The 19,873-nt window shown below is 40.6% G+C and overlaps 1 protein-coding gene across 1 annotated transcript; it reads left to right on the forward strand.

The window, feature by feature from the left end:
- The first annotated feature begins 227 nt into the window (after positions 1-227).
- On the forward strand, positions 228-15,890 carry Snrpd3 (small nuclear ribonucleoprotein D3 polypeptide). Its single transcript, XM_027923369.3, has 4 exons — positions 228-351; positions 1,808-1,951; positions 13,548-13,740; positions 15,643-15,890. Exons 2-4 carry the CDS (start codon positions 1,826-1,828, stop codon positions 15,702-15,704), a joined length of 381 nt encoding a protein of 126 aa, XP_027779170.1. The 5' UTR covers positions 228-351; positions 1,808-1,825; the 3' UTR covers positions 15,705-15,890.
- The last annotated feature ends 3,983 nt before the right edge of the window (positions 15,891-19,873 follow it).

The following is a 19,873-nucleotide window of genomic DNA, read 5'->3' on the forward strand; positions in this document are numbered from 1 at the left end:
TGCTGTCCAGCTTGCCCTTTGTGTGAAGTGCTTGGAAGTGCGAGCATTCCTGTCCCCTTGCCGGCTCCAGGGTCGGTGTTTCCCTCAACCCCTGGGCCTGTCATCAACTCACTCTCTTCCGGCGCCGGAACTGTGGTACCTTAGTCCACGTTTTCCAGCCGGCGGGGTGAAGAGGAAGCGGAGACTAGACCGCGCCCATCAATAAGGAAAGGAAAGGGCGGGTCATGCGCGCGGCATTTTGGGAACCCGTGGTATTCTGGGAACGTGGTTGCCGCCATTCGCTTTCCTCACGCCTTTGCAGTCGCGTCAATTTTAGCCACATCTTAGAGAAGGAGGAGTAGGCCGCCGCAGGTGAGGAGAGACCGAGGATGGGTGAGGGGAGGCCGAGGCACTTGTGAGGGCTGGACGTCGGAGAAGGATACGCTGCCCCGGAGATCAGCCGGAATAAGGGAGGGAGGGAGGAGAGCGGGAAGCGGGGCCCCGCTCCATCATATTATTAGCACTTGGAATAGTTAATCACTAACTGTTCCCCAAAGTAGGTGATTTTCACTTCCTATGCTTCTACAGGTCATTGTTTTCCGAAATATCCAGTAAATCTTGGAATCACTTCTGCCTAATCATTTTCTTCCCCGAAGTCCTGTTTGGGTCATCCTTTTCAAAGGTCTTTGCATTTCTGCCTCTTTCTTGCAGTGCTTTCCAGACTGCTCTAGAAGGTGTAACGAGTTTTTCTGCTTTTAAGCTGTATATTCGAATCATTTTATAAGTGCTGTTGTTTTTTCATTATGTATTTTCTTATGTATAAACCTGTAGTTTCCTGTTGTTATAATACAAATTCCTAAAGCTGAAAGCCATGAGTTCTCACTAAGGCATTCTCTTTACCCATCTACCTTCTTTGTCTCTTGAACACATGGTATGTGTTCCACATTTGAGTCATTGAGTCATCTCACTAAAATGTTCGTCGCTTATTTCTTTTTAATTAGTGTAAATCAAACGTTTATCCTGATTATTTTTCCTTCACAGTAACATTGCTTGCTTACAGCACGGTATCACTCTGAACATTTTGATACTTTTTTTCCTTAGCCTTGGTAGTGCAATAAATGGAGAGTCGAAAGACCTGAGTTGAAAAGCACAACCTCCACTCTTAGATTTGTCTGGGTCCTTTGGTCTGTGTCTGCACTACCTAGTATTGTGGTCTCTGGCCACACATGGTTGTTGAGCACTTGCAATATGCCTAGAGTGACTGACTGAATTTTCTGTTTTATTTAAGTTTAATTAGGTGCATGTAGACAGTGACTACCATTCTAAACAACTCAGGTCTATAACATTCTCAAAATTGAGTCACTAGCAATTGTAGGTTGACAAATATATTATTCTGAACGTGCATGCCAGTCCTCTCTCCCCCAGCATGCACACTGTATTGATTATTAATTATTTTGATAAAGATTAAGGGACACATAGTAGGGTGGGAGAAGGGAGGGGTTCTTTTCATTCCTATTAGCTTTCCCTTTGTCCATCCTATGACTCCTGTCCATCTCACATCTTGCATGAGTTTGCTGTGGTTCTTCCAAGCCAAGAACTAAGCTTCCTTTCTTTTTGTTAATTTTTTTAGATGTTGATGAACATTTATTTATATGTGGTGCTGAGAATCGAACCCAGTGCCTCACACATTCCAGACAAGTGCTCTACCACTGAGCCACAACCCCAGCCCGCTCCCTTTCTTTTATTGAAATTGTAGCTTTGGCATCTTGGAGTACCAGCCCTTCTTGGACTCTGAAAGATTAACTGAATGTTGTTTCTCTCACTGTAGAACTCTGTTCCGGCCAAGATGTCTATTGGTGTGCCGATTAAAGTTCTGCATGAGGCCGAGGGCCACATTGTGACATGTGAGACAAACACGGGTGAGGTATACCGAGGAAAGCTCATTGAAGCAGAAGACAATATGAACTGCCAGGTACCCTGCTTTACATGAGGTTGTGAGGGAGGTGTGTTCCAGTATCTCAGAGGACAAAAGGGTGGTGGGTGATTAGAGGTTTTTATGAGGCTCTTCTCATTCATCAGTTATTTACTGAATGCCTAATGTGTGCTAGGCACTCATAGGCTCTCAGACTATATGCATGAACAGGAAACTCAGGGTTTGAGGCAGAAAAGCCATATATAAATTTGGAATTTTGGGCTGGGGATGTGGCTCAAGCGGTAGCGCGCTCGCCTGGCATGTGTGCGGCCCGGGTTCGATCCTCAGCACCACATACAAAACAAAGATGTTGTGTCCGCCGATAACTAAAAAATAAATATTAAAATTCTCTCTCTCTCTCTCCCCCCCCTCTTAAAAAAGATATAATAAATTTGGAATTTTGTCCTTTGTTTTCTCTATCCTGTAATTATTTTCTCCCATATTTTAAAGGGCTATTTTAGAGAAATGTTGCTGTTCCCTTTGGTAAACTCCTTCAGAGTCAGGGCTGTTATTCATTTTCCCCACATGCTTTGCAGTTGGCAAAATCTTCAGTACAGTGTGTTCTTACTTTTTTTCTTGGAGGAAGAAACTCATTTGATTATTGTAACTACCTTGTGAGGAAGCAAGTTTGATGATAATCTTGATATCCATAAAGTAGAGAAATGAGATTAAAGAATTGAGCTACTAGACATCATTCTGCTAATATATGACGGAAAAGCTTCCTGATGTGGAACCCTTCTCATAGCACTACTTTGTTTTTTGCATAGTCACATGAATTTTTTTTTTTTTTTAATATTAGTTGTTGATGGACCTTTACTCATTTAGTTATATACAGTACAGAGAATCAACCCCAGTGCCTCATACACGCTAGGCAAGTGCTCTACCACTGAGCCACAACCCCAGACCATAGTCACGTGAATTTTTATAGCATTACTTGATATGATCTTTGTTCTTTAAATCTGTGGTTAAGAGTTTGAGCTTTGGAATAAAAAATGTGAATTTTAATTCTAACTAGCTGACCTTAGGCATATGAATTGTCTGTTTCCTTTTCTGTAAAATAGAGATGGTGTTATTTGGGGGCTCTCATAGTTGGATGTATAAAAGTTTTATTCAGGAAATGTCATTAAAGGATAATAGAGCTAGGTATGGTGCCACACACCTATAATCCTTGCAACTTGGGAATCTGAGGCAAGGCAACTGCAAATTTGAGGCAATTTAGTGTTTCAAATAAAAAATAAGATCTAAAGATGTAGTTCTGTGGTAAAACAACTGAGTTCAATTCCTAAGAACACAAATAAAAACACAAAAGGATAATGGAACAAATAAGCATGAGTAGGCAAGAGAGTTTTCAGTCTGAGGTGTTAGTTTGACCAGGGAAAAGAGGATTGAGCAGAAAGAGCCTCATACTGCAGCATAGCTCTGAAGAAGTCTCAGCCAAACGGATTGCTTCTATGAGAAGTTTAGAATAGAACAGAAATGGTCTGATTCTAGTACTCCTGCCATGATTAGTATTTGGCCAAGAGTTTGTGGAGAGAGAGACCACAGGGTGAATGCTGTAGTGAATCCCACAGGTGGCAGCTTGAGGCTGTCAGGTCCCTGTACTATTCAAAGTCTGTTGTCTCTTGAGGGAGATATGAGCAGCACACTTCCAAGACTGTTACAAGGATAATACCTAAATCTCATGGTTGTTATATATATATCAGATGAGTTATGTGTGTGCAGCAGGTAGCTCAGTGCCTCACATGTTGTTATTGTTCAACGTAAGGTACCTATTACTGTTCTCTAGGTTGGAGAGGTAAAGAACCTTATCCTGGATTAAAATGGGGGTCAGGGGTTCAGACTGTCTATTACTTTGCAGTATTCATTCATTTATTTGTGATTTTTTTTTCTGTACCTTTGAGTCTATAATCTTCCTGCCAGGTTGAACACCTCAGGCATTTCCTTTGAATGCAAGGAGATTGACATCAGTAACTGAGGTTAATCTCCTCAGTGTTATTGTGAGAGTTCAGGCTCCTATGCTATCTGTTCTTCAACAGGAGGGTCTGAAAGTTTGCACCTCTCTTTGTGCTATAAAGGGCCTGGCCTCTGTTACTCTTTTACTTTCATAAGTGCAGTCTTTTAGCTTAAGAGATCCTCATCTGTTTCAAGGCACTTTAGTTTGGAGAGTAGAATGCAAGACTTAGGGTAGTGACTCTTAATGTGCTTATTGAAATACTTGGGTTTTTTTAGTTAATTAATTTGGGCAATGTACTGAATCTTCAGGGCCTCAGACTTACAGACCGTTGGTATTAGACCTGAAATCACCTTGCAGTCTGCCATCTAGTATGACTTGGGATAAACTTTGGACCTCTTTCACACACTATTTCATTCTCCACATCAGGGATAAGAACCATAGTACAGAGGAAAGGAGAGATGTGTGTCAAATGTTGGATGGGGAGCCAGTTACCTGCTTCCCTGCCTGTATTAGTTTTCTAGATCTACCATAATAAAGTTATACAGACTGGATGGTGTAAACAACTGAAATCTGTTTTCTCACCTTTCTAGAGGCTAAAAGTATGAGATCAGTGTATTGATGGATTGGTTTCTTGATAGGGCCATGAGGGAAGGATCTGTTCCAGGCTCTCTTCAGCTGTGTAAGGCATCTTCTCCCATGTGGTCTTTCCTCTATAGCATCTCTGTCCAAGTTCCCCTCCCCCCCTTTTTAAACTATTTTTATGTGGTGCTGAGGATCGAACCCAGGGCCTCACACTTGCTAGGCAAGCTCTCTACCGCTGAGCCACAACCCCAGCCCCAAATCCCCTCTTAATAAGGACACCAGTGTATGTGTTAAGGTCCACCCTAATGACCTCATTTTTTAACTTAATTGTAAACATGATCACATTCTGAGTTACTGGGGATTAGGGCTTCAATGTGTGGATTTTTGCAGGGACACAAGTCTCTAACCCTATCCATGTCAAAATGATGAGGCTTCATTGGGTCTACCAGAACTTAAGCTCACTGAATGTAGCAACATGTATTTTGGGGTTTAGTGTTTGCCTTATAAAAACTTTCAAGAAGAATTAGAGCTACTATATAGCTCGGTGTTAGATCCCTTGAATGCATGCACAAGGCCCTGGGTTTGATCCACAGCACCATAAAATCATAATAAAAAAACCCACCTTCCAATTTAAGGGTTTATTGTGGGAACCTAACGTGGCTATCAAAGCAGTGATCTTGAATTTCTGCTTCATGAGAGTATAGTTAAATGTTGTAAGCTGGGCATGGGGGTGTGTGCCTAAGGCCCTAGCTGCTTGGGAGACTAAGGCAGAAGAATTGGTAGTTCAAGCAACATTTAAAAAACAAAAAAAAAGGAATAAGCCCAGCACAGTGGTGCACGCCTATAATCCCAGCAGCTCAGTGGCACTCAGGAGGCTGAGGCAGGAGAATCGTGTGTTCAAAGCCAATTTCAGCAAATAGTGAGGCCCTAAGCAACTAAGCAAGACCCTGTCTCAAGATAAAATGTAAAAAAGGGTTCAGGATATGGCTCAGTGGTTAAGCAATCCTTGGTTCAATCCTCGATACAAAAAATAAAATTAAAAATTAAAAACCCCAATGTCCTACTTTATCTTCTCTAACAACAACTTCTTCCTCCCTTCCTCAATGTGTGTGTGTGTGTATGCATGTACATGTGTGTACATGTTAGCAATCAAACCTAGGGCCTTATGCATGCTAGACAAACATTACCACTGAGCTACACCCTCAGCCCCTTATATGGTAGGATAAAAATTGAGGAATGTGTCTTGATTCAGGTAAGCTAGGCTAGAAAGTAAAATGAAACTATAAGCAGTCAGTTCCCAGCAATATAACCCCAAATCCCTGTACATTAAATAAAGGTATATTCAGGTACCTTTATATCATTACTAAGATGTGTAGTGTTCATAAGTTGTACAGATTGTCCTGGCATGCTAGGGAAATATATTAGATGATATCCTCAATAGTATTCCTAGTATTTTTAGAAGTAAAATATGGCTTCTTTTAGGGTCCCTTGGATATTTCTAAGATAACCTATTATAATACTTTTTTTGATATTTGGAAATGTAATGAAAGCATGCATTAAACCTGTGATGAGATCCCCTGAAGTAGCATTTAGTGGGTCAGAGGCTGCTAGCGGTTCTGTGCATCTGTGGTTTAGAAGGTAGCGGCCTTTACTTTCCTCTATAACCTCACAACTGCAAGGCAAGTATTGTCTGGTGACCAATTCTGAAGATTATGACATCTGCTATGGGTGATATTGTACTACTACTTTTGCTGTGGGCATCCTCTTAAGAGTGTGGATGGGGTTGAGCAAGGGCCCTTGTGACCTGCCGCATGATTCTTATTAGCCATTTTTTTGTTTGTAGCAGAGATGTGACATCCCTCATCTCTTGTCCAACGTGGGGATGTAAGACTTAGAACTAAAGGCCCCTAATGGTGCAAGTTTCTGTTCTTCGTCTCTCTGTACCCAACAAAGACTTAAACCATCCTGTCTTTATTAAACATCAAAGGAAGAACCAATCTTAAAGTAAGAATGCAAGTGTGATGTAGTGGTACACTCTTTTAATTGCATTTATTCAAGAGGCTGAGGCAAGAGAATTGAAAGTTCCAGGCCAGCCTGGACAACTTAGCAATACCCTGTTCAAAATAAATTAAACAGGGGTGGGGATGTAACTTGAGTGTAGAGCACTTGCCTAGCATGTATGGTTTAATCCCCAGTTCCACAAAAAGAAAGAGCCCGGTATTTGGTAAAATATTAAAAAACCATGAAGACTTGAAGGTGAGGGATAATGAGAAAGAATAAGCATGTAATTTTAGCACAAGACCATATACAGATAGCCTTTTGAGGGAGATCTTTATGACTGTAGGTTTTATTAGGAGTCCAGTGTGCAAGGTTCCAGAGTGTCTTCATAGATTCTTAGGGAATGCTGGGTGTCTTCTGGCTCAGCTGGTCAGTATTCAAACACTTAGGTCATCATATAATTTTTTAATGATGAAAAGCTATTATATAAATGTTTTTTACAAGTCAAGAATGTTATTCCAATTAAAAGTGAACATAACACATAAAATGGGTGACTCACAAAAGAAAAAATATATAAATGGAATATAACATGTAAAAAAGGCCTTAAGAGTCAAATATGTAAATTAGCAAATAATAAGAATATTCAAAGTTGAAAATAAAATTAATAATGCTACCAAGGATTCCTTGATAAACTATCAGTAGAGGTGGAAATTCTACTGCATAAAATTCTACTGTGTATCCTTTCTGTTAAATGTGTTTACCATATGTCGGTGTGGAAAGAATTTTAAGAACCAGTTTAATATTGTAGACAAAAATATATGTGCCAATGGTATCCATTGCTGTGGTATTTTTAGTAAAGAAAACATGAAAACCAACATTTCTGTTAATAGAGCTAAATAAATTGAGGTTAAACTACAGTTACGTAGAATATTCACCCTGTAAAAATGGATGACTATTTAAATGTTTGAAAGCATGGTTGATGTAAGTTGGGGGGGATGGTTCAAAACTCCAAAATGTTTCCAATTTTGCAGAAATAAAACTAAATTATAAATGATACATATAAATACATACAGAAAACAAGTGTTTGAATAGTTATTTTGACTGAAATCATGCAGTTACATTTTTCATCTGGGTTCTGTAATCCCTACTTTGGGAGGCTGAAGCAAGAGGTTCACTTGAACCAATGAGTTTGAGGCCAGCCTGGGCAACATAATGAGGCCCTATCTCAAAGAAAAAGATAAAAATTTTTGTTCCCCCTTGCCCCCCAAAATAATGAGTGAAATAACAAGAAAAACAAAATGATAAGCATGTGTTAATTAATTAATATGTGTTCATAAAGTCTTAAGTAGAATCTGAGAGTAAGGATCAGATCCATTTCATCATAAACAAAGTGACAAAATTTTTACAAGTTTTGGTGAAAGAAAATGATAGAATTGTGAGTTCTGTAAAAGCTGAGATGGTGCTTTTGGAGCTTTGACATGACCATAGAGTGGATTGCATTCATCATACTCCCTTACCCCTAAATATTTTGTATTTTGTGTTTTCTAAGAATAAAGATAGGTAAGTTCATAAGTTGATATTCCCATTACAACAGTGGCAACTAAGTGACTATATCTTTCTTGTGTATGTGTGTAATTGTCCTAAAAATGTACATTTCTAGCATGTTGATAGTCCTGAGGCACCCCCTAAAGATACAGAAAGAAAAATCAACTCAAACTCCTTGGTTTTTCCTAACATACTCTCGCAACCTGAAACACTTCTGACACCAAATATGTAAGAATTTTTCCTAATACTTAGCAAGCAGTCACTTTTGTAGTGTTTACCAGTCAAATTAGTTTCTCCTAGTTTAGTTCAGTCCTAACATTATTTATGTGGAGATAGCATCAGATATCATAGGTTGAGGGCTGGGTCTTCGAGACTGCCACCATCCTTGAGATGCCAATGCTTCTGACCAACTTATTATAAATTAGGGGTCCACTACCCCCTCCAGTGGTACCCCTAATTTATACCAAGTTGGTCATGGTTTGATCAGTTTGCTCAACCAGCTCCCAGAATTCAGGAAAACACTTATGTTTATTGGTTTACTATGAAGGATATTAAAGAATATAGATAATCAGGACAAGGCATTGGGGAAGGGACATTGGAATCTCCATGCCCTTTCCAGGTGCATCACCTTCCTGAAAACCTGTGTCTCATGGCACTCTTGTCTTTGGGGGTTTTTATGGAGATTTTATTGCATAGACATGATGGAAATATGGACAGACAAGTAGAAAGGCAATTGGGCAAAAAAGCTATGGTCTAATGCTAATAGACTAAGTGAGGAAACCCAGCAAGACCTTTCTTTATGGATTCTTCTTGGCCTTTCTGTCCAGTATTCCTTCCTCCCAGATACAGGACAGGACCCCTCATAGTCTGCTATCAGACAATGTAGGTCAGAATTTCTTTATGACCAGCTCTAAGATAGAAAGGCAGAGAAAGATAATTTTTATGGCCTGCCTTTGGGAAGGAGATGTTCTAGTTTCTATGGCCTGCCTTGGTGGTAGTCGAGGAGTTGTGAGTTAGGAACCATGGATGGACACTCCCTCAAAAAAAAAAAATGTGAATATATATATTTATACATACACACACATACAGATATAAATGTATATATATATATAATTTATTTGTTTATTTATTTTTTCATATCACCACACAACACAACCCAGCATTACTTCACAATCTTGGAGCTAGAGCTAGCTGTTTACATCTCAGTGTCGAGTGTCATTTCAGTTGTGTACCTGGCTTTCACCATTTGTGTTTCATTGTGGCTGTTTAGGTAGTTGATCAAACTCAGTGTTCCATCCTAACTTTCATGAAAACAGTCCACTCAAAAGTTGGTGTCTTTGGCCATGTTAGTGCACACCTGTAATCCCAGTTACTCGGGAAACAGGAGGATAGCAACCTGGGCAACTTGGTGAAACCCTGTCTCAAAAAAGTTTGAGGGATGTAGCTCAGTGTTAACATGCCCCCTGGGTTCAGTTCCCAGTACTGCAAAAAGAGTTTCTACTTTTCCTTTGGCTTTATGGGGGACAACTAGTAGTACTGTGAGGCTGTGCAGCCATTTCCCCTCTGGTGTTGCAAAGAAAGCATGAGAACAGTAGTGAGCCTGAATCTTAGTGTTGAAGTACATGTCTTTTGGCATTAGAATCTCTTGTTCAGCCAGGACCTGAGCTATTTGTGAAAGCACACAAGGTCTTATTGGACCTGTGTGATAGCTTCCTTTGGAGAGTTTCAAAGCAGGGTGGGATTCTGACAGGGAAAGAGGGAGATGTGTCAGTGTGTGCTAGAGATGTGGCTTAGCAGTAGCACGGCCGCTAAAATAGATATTTTTAATTATCATTCAGATTTGACTTTTTCTGAGTTTCTGTTATGTGTTAGGTAATTGAGAGCTTAGACATACTTTGTTTTGTTTAATTGGCTCTTTGACAATTTCCGGAAGGAAGTCTGTTGCCGTGGCTAAGTGTATGGGTTTAGAGTTAGATGGACCTGGGTTCAAATCCCAGCCAAACTACATAGGGGCAACGTGATCCTGGGTAGAATAGAATGGTTAAGGGCACAGGGCTCCAGAGATAGATCTGCCTGACAGGCTATGCTACTTCATCTCTCCAGTGGGGCTGGGAATGGTGTCTGTCCCATCTCTCTGGTAGGGTCTTGAGGTATAAAATTAATTACTATGGCAAATCAGTCACCTGTGATAGCTCCCGGTGTCTAGTCAGTACTCAGGAAGTATTGGCTTTGTTACATTTTTTTCCCTCACTATAGAAAGGAACTGGGACTCAGAGAATTCTTCAGAGTACCCAGGGTTAAACTCCTGGGTACAGATGACAATGCTAGGTCTCATTCAGTTAGAGGGCCTCAGCCATTTTTGTCTTCCAGAGAGTTATGGGTATATCTGGTATTGGGGAGCCTGGTGGAATGCAGGTTTTTGTCTTGAGTAATAAACCATAATTGTGTTCTTTTGTGGCACCAGAGGTTATGATAGTCTTCAAGGGAAGAATAGGAGTTGTGTGAAAATTAACAAACTGGGGGTATGGAACCTATAGCAGAAGGCTTGATAGGAAACCAGAACCCTGTTGCCCCTGAAGGTAAAACAGAAACAGTGAATTGAAGCTCTAGAAATCATTCTAGCTGAGTGCACAGTTAGAGTGGGGAAAGCCCAGAGCATTGTTGGTCTTTTTTTATTCTGTGTTTTCAAGCAGAGACTACCTAACCAGGTATCATTTGAAGAGCAAGTAAGCGTAAGATAGCAACAAGCAAGACAGAAATCTGGAGAAAACAACACACTGTTGTTGGGCTTGGCCTATTCTGAATAAATTACAGTCCTCTTGCCCATATGAGCAGAGGCGACAACCAAAACCTGATGCCTTCTGTATATCCCCTGGGTCTCTTTCGCCGCTTCCTTTCCTCCTCCACGTCTACTTACGTATGCAAAGGAAGTTGGTAGTATCATCAGAAGAGAGAATTGGTTAAGATGTTCAAGGAAAGGGGTTATCCTGAGAAAATTATTACTTTACCATATATATATATTTTTTAATATTTATTTTTTAGTTTTTGGCGGACACAACATCTTGGTTTTGTATATGGTGCTGAGGATCGAACCCGGGCCGCACGCATGCCAGGCGAGCGTGCTACCGCTTGAGCCACATCCCCAGCCCCATACTTTAGCCATATTTGCTATAGACATTGGCATAACTGAAAGAGGACATCAGCAGCTCTATGACCAGTAGCTCAGCTGTCCATAGACTCCCAGTTATCCTTGCTAGTCAGTGTGGCTCTCTCATTGGAAAAGTTGGTTGTAAGATGGTGGGGGATGTGCACCCCAATTCAAGTGAGTGGGCCATCGCTGTTGCTGGCAATTTCCCCAGAGGGTATGACCATCACTACCATCCAAGCCCAAGTTCTCCAGTCATCCTTTTTTTTTTTAAATTAAGCTGGTGTGTGTGTATATATATATATTTAGTTTTAGATGGAACACAGTATCTTTTTCTGTTTGTTTATTTTTATGTGGTACTGAAGATTGAACCCAGAGCCTCACAGTTGCTAGGCTCTACCACTGAGCCTCAACCCAGACCTCTCCATCAGCAGATTATCAGGACAAGTATCTCACAGGCATCAACAGTGAACTTGCCCCACACTACCCCTTTCGTGTGTCTTAACCCTGACTTAGAGGGACTACCTCTAGAGGCTTATATCATTCAAGGACAGTTTGCCATTTGACAGCCAGATTTATCCAAGCTCCACCAGTTGACAGTACATCAGTCTCGCTTTCCCATGATGACACATGGCAATGCTGGATGCAGTGCAGATTTGGATGCATCTGCTCAGACTGCTTTTCTTTCCAGATACTTTTTTTTCTTGATTGGCTGTTACAGTTGGGCATTGAGGCACCAAGTGGCTGGCATACAGATCAAAATTTTGAATCCAGTGGAAGGATCTACTGATAGGCAGATTTACTACCAGTATTAGTATAGCTCAAAATCTAATTAGTCAATGTCAGGCCTTCCCTTGGACACAGATGGCATGAGGAGAAGCTAAACAATGCAGATTCATCTATAATTCCTTTGCTGTTCACCTATGATACATCTGTGTAGTTTCTGAACAGTGATCCCATTTTAAATAGTTTACAAAAAAGATGGACTGGAACTTTATGAATAGAAATTGGACACACACACACACAAAGATAATTCTCTCCTCTATTCAGAAGACTACTTTTTTAAATGTGGCATCTATTGAATTTGATACTGGCAGATCTGTATTCCTTCCCACACCCAGCATGTCTGCTGGCTGCTCTCACCTAGAGGTTCCCTCCCTCCAGCCCACAACTGCACATGTTGGCACATTCCACTTCCTAAAGTGTTGCCTTAATCCTGTTAGCCCTTCCTCTGTCCACAAACTTGAGTGATTCATCTCTAAAGTGATGACCCTATCCTCAGTCATGATTCTGACTCAAGGACCCAGTCCTTGCATTCTAAAAGTTCCTGCCTGAGTGCCCTCCTTCTTGTTTAAGCTTTTGCCTCATGCCTCTTTAGTATTGCAAACCCTGGGAGTGGTACTGCCATCTCCACTTCTTGGGCCCTGTACTATAGGAGAGTCAGAACTAGATCTGGCCTATGCTTGTAACTTTCATGGTACCTTTGTAATCTGAGTTCCAGGAAGGTGCAGGAGAGGACATGGTTTGGATAAGCAGTTAAAAACCATTTGAGGGCTGGGGATGTGGCTCAAGCGGTAGCGTGCTCGCCTGGAATGCGTGCGCCCTGGGTTCGATCCTCAGCACCACATACAAACAAAGATACTGTGTCCGCTGATAACTAAAAAGTAAATATTAAAATTCTCTCTCTTTCTCTCTTTAAAAAACAAAACAAAACATTTGAATTAGGGTTTATCATCATCAAGAACTTTTCATATACTGGCCCAGGAGACAGTATAGTCAGCAGAGGTGGGGCTCTGGAACCAGGCCATCTGTTTCCAAACTGTTGCCCCCTGCATTCCAGCTCTTTGACCTTGTACACATTCATAGTTTTTTTGTTTTGTTTTGTTCTGGTTTTTAATCTGTGAAAGTTGAAGAGCTTATACCTACCCTGCTTAATGCAGTCCCTGGCGCATACAGTAGTACCAACTATTATTGTGATAGTTCACCAGCATTGCCTAGTTCCTTTATCGCACAATGTCAGTTTTTGCAATTCTAGACTCCCCTATCCCACCAGTCAAAACATCTGTTCTCTATTAGTGCTATTAATCGATTCTCTTTGTTTTTTTTTTTTTTTTTTTTGTTTGGGTGTGTGTGTGCACCAGGGATTGAACCCAGAGTCACTTAACCACTCAGCTATATCTCCAACCCTTTTTATTTTTTACTTTAAGACAAGGTCCCTCTAAGCTTCTTAGGGCCTCACTAAGTTGATGAGGCTGACCTCAATCTTGTGGTCCTCCTACCTCAGCCTCCTGAGTTGCTGGGATTACAGGTATGCACCACCACAATTGGCATGCTGTTGACCCTTATTGATAAGCTGGTAATTTTTTTTCCAGATGTCCAACATTACAGTCACGTACAGAGATGGCAGAGTAGCACAACTGGAACAGGTGTACATCCGTGGCAGCAAGATCCGCTTCCTGATTTTGCCTGACATGCTGAAAAATGCACCCATGTTAAAGAGCATGAAAAATAAAAATCAAGGTTCAGGGGCTGGCAGGGGGAAAGCTGCTATTCTGAAGGCCCAAGGTAGGTGCTCCTCCTGCATGGGTTTTTAAATTAGGGTTTATCTTCTGTATTTTAGGAAAAGGTCCAGTTACTGCTTATGGGCAGGGGTGGACTTGACCTCAGCTGTCTTCACACCCAGTACCACCCTTTTTCCCTGCACCCATTTCCCCTCTGAAATAGTGGGGTCTTGCCTGATCTGATCCCAGTTATAGGGCTTATGCAAAATCCAAAGTGGCTCTTTAGAAATTAGGCAGAACTTCCTATCATTTAAGATAATAAATTTTCTATTATATCTTTATTGAAGGGCCTTCCTTTTCAGAAGTTCTATCTAAGAGGCCTAAGGATAGTTTGCTCTTACCTAGTTTGCAGAGCAGAGATATACCAGGATGTGAATGAACTGATTTTTGAAGCAGTCGGGGGCAGCATTCCTAGAAAGACTTGTTGATATGTGTTGATATCCAGCATGTACTTGGTGAGATGCTAACAGTGGGAATCCATTTCCAGACAAGGAATATGTGTTTGAGCCATCTTTACCCAATAATGGGCTAGACTTCCAGTTTCTTTGTTTTGCAGTGCTGAGGATTGAGCCTTCTGCTAAAAAAAGTGCTCTACCACTGAGCTAATTCCTCAGTCCCAGGATTTGTAGCTTCAAAGCTGTTTATATTTGACAATAAATCCCTCTTTTAGCACATTCTAGAAGTGTACCAGCCTTTATCTAGTGACAGCCAGGCTGCTTTTCTTAAGGTTAGCCTAGTCAGGTTTTATACTTGGGCCCCTTTAGAGTTCTGCTACATTGTTAGGTAAGAAAGCAAGTGTTATCTCTTAGAAACTGCCTAGTGTGGAGCAAAGATTTACAGTCAAGGAAGGCCTTGGATCCTTCGTTTGTATCTTTAGCTGCATATTTTACATATTTGATAGTGATATAGCTTTGAGTTTAAAGATACAGTAATGTAATCTTTTATAATGCCCTCAAAAAAACAACAGTTAAGGCAGGCAAGGTGGCGCACGTCTGTAATCCCAGCAGTTGGGGAGGCTGAGGCAGTAGGATTATGAGTTCAAAGCCAGCCTCAGCGATGGCGAGGCGCTAAGCATCTCGGTGCGATGCTGTCTCTAAATAATATACAAAATAGGGCTAGGGATATGGCTCAGTGGTTGAGTGTCTCTGAGTTCAATCTCTAGTACAAAAAAAAAATAAATAAATCTTTTGCCCTTTGGTTGCCATGATTGACCTAGTGGAGCTGCACCATTTCTCCAGCCACAGGGGCACTGGCTGGCTATGGACTAAAAGGCACTTGGCAGTGAGTTTGCCTACACTTCTGACTTCTGCCTGAACCACCTGTGCCTCTCTCAGACCCTGGCGCTAGTCCTGTCATCAGGTGGATGGGTTCTCATGGAACTCTCCTCCCTCTTCAGGACAGCTCCAGGCTCTGGAAGAGCAGAGAAGGGTGAGACTCCAGTTCGTAGCCATCAGAATATTTTCATTTGTTTTTCAAATCCTCTGATGCCCTCCTAGACTTCTTGTGTTACGAGGTCCAAATTATTTGTTTCAGATTTTTAAAGTGAATTAAATGCATCTGTAACGTTTTATTTGCTTGGCCTAGCCCAGCCTTGTGAATTCATCTTTTTTTCTGTGTCCTCAAGACCACCTTTTCTCTCTGTACTGCCTCTCACCTCTTGTATCACTGGACTAGAAGGCAGGAATCTAAGTGCTGGCTCCTGCTCTAATGGCAGTAATCACCCCCTCCCCCCCAGCCCTCTCTGGGTCTTCATCCCCTTATTATAAAGTGCTATGGGTCAGGGAAATGTTCAGTCAGGTAGCCTTTCAGGTCCCTTCCAGAGCTGATGTCCCAGGATTTAAGCTGCTCCATGTTGTGAACATGCACTGACTACACTGACCTGTTCTCATCATTCTATTCCTTTCAGTGGCTGCAAGAGGAAGAGGACGTGGAATGGGACGTGGAAACATCTTCCAAAAACGAAGATAATTTTCTCTGTTGAACAGAACTTTACTCTTCTTCTTTTAGATTATCTGAATTCATGGGGATAGGTGCCTGTATGTATGTCCTAGGTTTTGTTTGGGGATTTTTGTTTTGTTTATTGACATTTTTCTCTTTAGATCAGAGGAAATGTCAAACTAAATAAATTTGGTTATTTTGTTTTTTGAGAAAATACGGACTTTGTGTTCATTTTAGAGTTTGCTTTGGCAGCAGATTAAATTTTGACACCCTGGGAGGTATCTTGGAAGAATGCCAATACTTTGAAATAACACACTTATGGGTAAGAGTTTAAGCTGTTTTTCCAGGCTAGTTGGTTGAGCCCAGAAAAGCCCACCTCAAGAAGCTCCAAGAACACAGATTGTCTCTTTTGTCTTCGGATGCAGGTGCTTAATGTGGTGCCTTGTTCAGTTGCCTTTTGTGGAAATGTCATCAGCTCAGCTTTAGCAACACATGGCCAAGATGACTTGTGAAAAAGTCCAGTACTGTGACCTCTGGTAGTCTGGTAATCCTTGTGGTTCAGGATTTGGGAAAAGTAATGTAAATCTACAAAGTAATTCAGAAGATATTTGTGGCTCCTATCCTGGCTACATAAGCAGTGTTGTGGTGGTTTTGGGGAACAAATCCTTAAGAATTTATCAGAGCATCTCAGCATTGATTGGCACATTAATCATTAATGTAGAAAAGATAAATTAGAGAGGATAAGATATGCAAAGCAAATAATTGTGACAAAAATCCAGAGATTGAGAACAACTCAAAGAAGTCAAATACTGAAAAGAAGTCTGGCCAGGGTTTAGTACAGGATGAGCTACAACATAAATCTTCAAGAGAAAAAGGGATCAGTTTTTTATCCTTAGAATTTGCTTATTAAATAAGGTTGTTCAAGTAATGGAAAAGGAAGAAGAAAGTTGAACTTCGGTTAATCTGGCATCAAGTAGTAATTTTCCAACAAGCTTTGTCTTGTAATCATAACATTACCAAGAAGTATCAGTTTCCAGGATTCTTACAAAGTACTTCTAAAGAACAAGCATCAGCGAGTTGATCAAATAAAACAGGCACATTTAAATAAAGTTTCAAAGACTATCTCCTCCTATCAGCCCGTGTCCCTTCTGGTGCTTCAGCTGCTCCAAACAGATTTGGATAACATGTGTCTGATGTCCTCTCTAGGCAGAACTCTTCCCCAGAGGGGCTGTGGGGTTGGTGGCCATCTCAGATGAACTTGTTCACTGTGAATGGAATTGAAAGAGTCAGGAGTTAATTTGTTACTAATATTTTTGGTGAGAAAAGGGTACTTACCCAGCCCTTTTAATTTTACTGGGGCTTTCCTAAATTGCTGAGGCTGGCCTTGAACTTGAGATCCCCACTGAGATTATAGGCATACACTACCACACCCTGCTAGTTTTTGTTTTTTTTTTTTTTGAGATGGACTCTCCCTATGTTGTTCAGGCTGATCTCTAACTCAAGTAGTCAGTTTCAGCCTCCTAAAGAGCTGCAACTACAGGTGTGCACCACCACACCCAGCTTAGATAAGACTTTAATTAGTGGTACATTATATTTAATAGTAATGAATTACATCCTGAATGTGAAAAGCTAACTTTAGACCCTAGAATCATGCAATAATACCAGTCTTGCATCATTCTGCACACATAGAAACTACCTCCCTTCCTAGATACTAAAAAGTGAAGAGGGTTCTCATGTATGGTTGTTTCTAATTAAATATTTATACTATCAGTTTCAAAGTTGTGTAAGTCATAAAGAAGAGTAATCTAAAAGGGCTTTTTAACTAGTTTGGGGGGGTGTCCCCCACCCCCGTTTGTTCTTTGTTTATTTATAGACAAGGTCTTGCTAAGTGGTTCAGGGCCTCACTAAGTTGCTGAGGCTGGCTTTGAACTCTTGATCCTCCTGCCTCAGCCTTCCAATCTGCTGAGATTGTAGGCATGCACAACTGCATCCAGCTTTTAAGCAGTTTTATATCCTACATTTCAGGGGGAAAGAGTCATTACCACATATTGAAAACATGGTTCTGTAGGTTTACTTATATTTAACAGCTCTCCTGCCCTGTCTGCCTCGTTCTCTCATTTTTCCTGCTTTAAGACAGTCCTTTTCAAGTCTTGGTTGATTTGTCTCAACATAAACTCATTCGCGTGGCTACTTTCTGTTTCTTTTTTAGGCATTATATTTTGAATTATCTCTCTGCCTCCTACACATATCTTGTATGTACTACCCATCTCCCTGATTGTAATTCTGAGTCAGTCATATTCAGTTTAATTATGATTGGGTAAATTATTAATTCTGATCCATGTATTAGACTAAACTACAGAACTTTCTCCTAGAAGTAATAATCCTCTTGCATTTTGTTTATTTATTTATTTTTAATTTTTATTTTTTAAAGAGAGAGAATTTTTAATATTTATTTTTTAGTTTTCGGCGGACACAACATCTTTGTGATGTTGAGGATCGGACCCAGGGCGCACGTATGCTTAGTTTTCTATATATCACAAATAGAACTCTGGTCAACACTCTAGTCTTATCTGAAGACCTTGATGCCTCCTCTATTTATATATTATTCTTGATCCGCCCACTATCATCTTGTTTCAACTGGTATCATTAACTTGAGTCTCCTGTGACCTTTTTCCTCTGTTTATTCCCTTGGGGGGGGGGGTGGTATAAAAGGGATATGTGGGAAGTAGTTTTTTTGAGAGACTACGTGTATGAAAATGTTCTTTCACATTTTTTATTAGATATGAAATTCTGAGTTGGGATGTTTAGTTTTTTAATATTTTATTTTTTATTTGTAGTTGGGCACAATACCTTTATTTTATTTATTTATTTTATGTGGTGCTGAGGATCGAACCCAGGGCCTTGCATGTGCTAGACAAGTGCTCTACTGCTGAGCCACAATCCCAGCCCGAATTAGTTTAGTTTTGCTTCAGAGTTTTGAAGGCATTGCTACTTTGTCATCTAGTAGTTAGCCTTGCTGTAGAGGAGTCTAAAGCCATTCTGAGTCAAAAGCCATTCTGATCCTTTGTATATGACCTTTTTTCCCCCTACCTTCTGTTGTAGCATCATGAAATTGCATGGTGTTCATACCTTGATGATCATCTATTTTCTTGCTTTGTGACAGGCCCATGATGAACTCTTTCAAGATGTACTCTTGTCCTTTGTTTCTGGGAAATGTTCTTAAATTATTTGCTAATGATTTTCTTCCTTTTTTTTGGTCTGTCTTTTTTTTCTGAAATTTCTGTTATTCAGACTTACCTCTGTTCTTATCTTTACTGCCTCTACCATGCACCCCCTTGCCATTTTCTTATCTTTTGATCTTCTTTATGTAATATTAACTTCAAGTTGATTCTAGAAAGGTCCCTTTGTCCACAAATCTGTTCCTGCTAGAGAATAAGGTACCAGCTTTTTGCCCAGTTGGGGAAGAGCAGTTAAGAACGAGTTTAAATAGGAACATTTAAGCATGTTCTCTCTAAAGAAAACATTTTCTTTGAAAACATATTATTTTAAAATTTTTATTTTTGTGGTGTTGGGAATCAAACCCGGGGCCTTGTGCCCTACCACTAGGCAAGTGCTCTACCACTGAGCTATACCCCCAGCCCTATGTTACTTTAAATGAAAAATACCTAGGTGAGATTAAAGAAGATATAGAATAAAGGATGAGAGCTGGATGCATGGTGCACACCTGTAATCCCTTGGCTACTTTAAAAGGCTGAGGTAGGAGGGTCACAATTTTGAGGTGAGCCTGGACAACTTAGCAAGACTGTCTCAAAATTAAACCAAAGCTGTCATGGTGGTGCACGCCTGTAATCCTAGCAACTCAAGACAGGAGGGTCATGAGTTCAAAGTCAGCCTCACAACTTAGCAAGGCCCTAAGCAACTTAGCATGGCCCTGTCTCAAAATAAAACATAAAAGGTCTGGGGATGTGGCTCAGTGGTTAAATGCCCCTGGGTTCAATTCCCAGGACCAAAAATAAATAAATAAACCAAAAAAGGACTGGGGGATATAACGTAGTTGTAGAGGACTTGCCTAGCATGCATGTGCAAGGCCTTGGGTTTGATCCCTAGTACTGTAGGCAGTAGGGGGAGAATAAAAGATGATCTGATGGAAAGATAACTAGACCAAGATTTAACAGATTTTGATTCTAACTACTACTACT

Source organism: Marmota flaviventris, chromosome 1 (genome assembly GCF_047511675.1).
Source record: "Marmota flaviventris isolate mMarFla1 chromosome 1, mMarFla1.hap1, whole genome shotgun sequence".
Classification (NCBI taxonomy): Eukaryota; Metazoa; Chordata; class Mammalia; order Rodentia; family Sciuridae; genus Marmota; species Marmota flaviventris.

What these genes read in the sequence shown, in the direction of transcription:
- Snrpd3 (XM_027923369.3), top strand. Translation starts at nt 1,826, where the DNA reads ATGTCTATTGGTGTGCCGATTAAAGTTCTGCATGAGGCCGAGGGCCAC. An exon ending in AAGACAATATGAACTGCCAG is followed by an intron (nt 1,952 to 13,547) that starts GTACCCTGCTTT and finishes TTTTTTTTCCAG; the next exon opens with ATGTCCAACATTACAGTCAC. An exon ending in TGCTATTCTGAAGGCCCAAG is followed by an intron (nt 13,741 to 15,642) that starts GTAGGTGCTCCT and finishes TATTCCTTTCAG; the next exon opens with TGGCTGCAAGAGGAAGAGGA.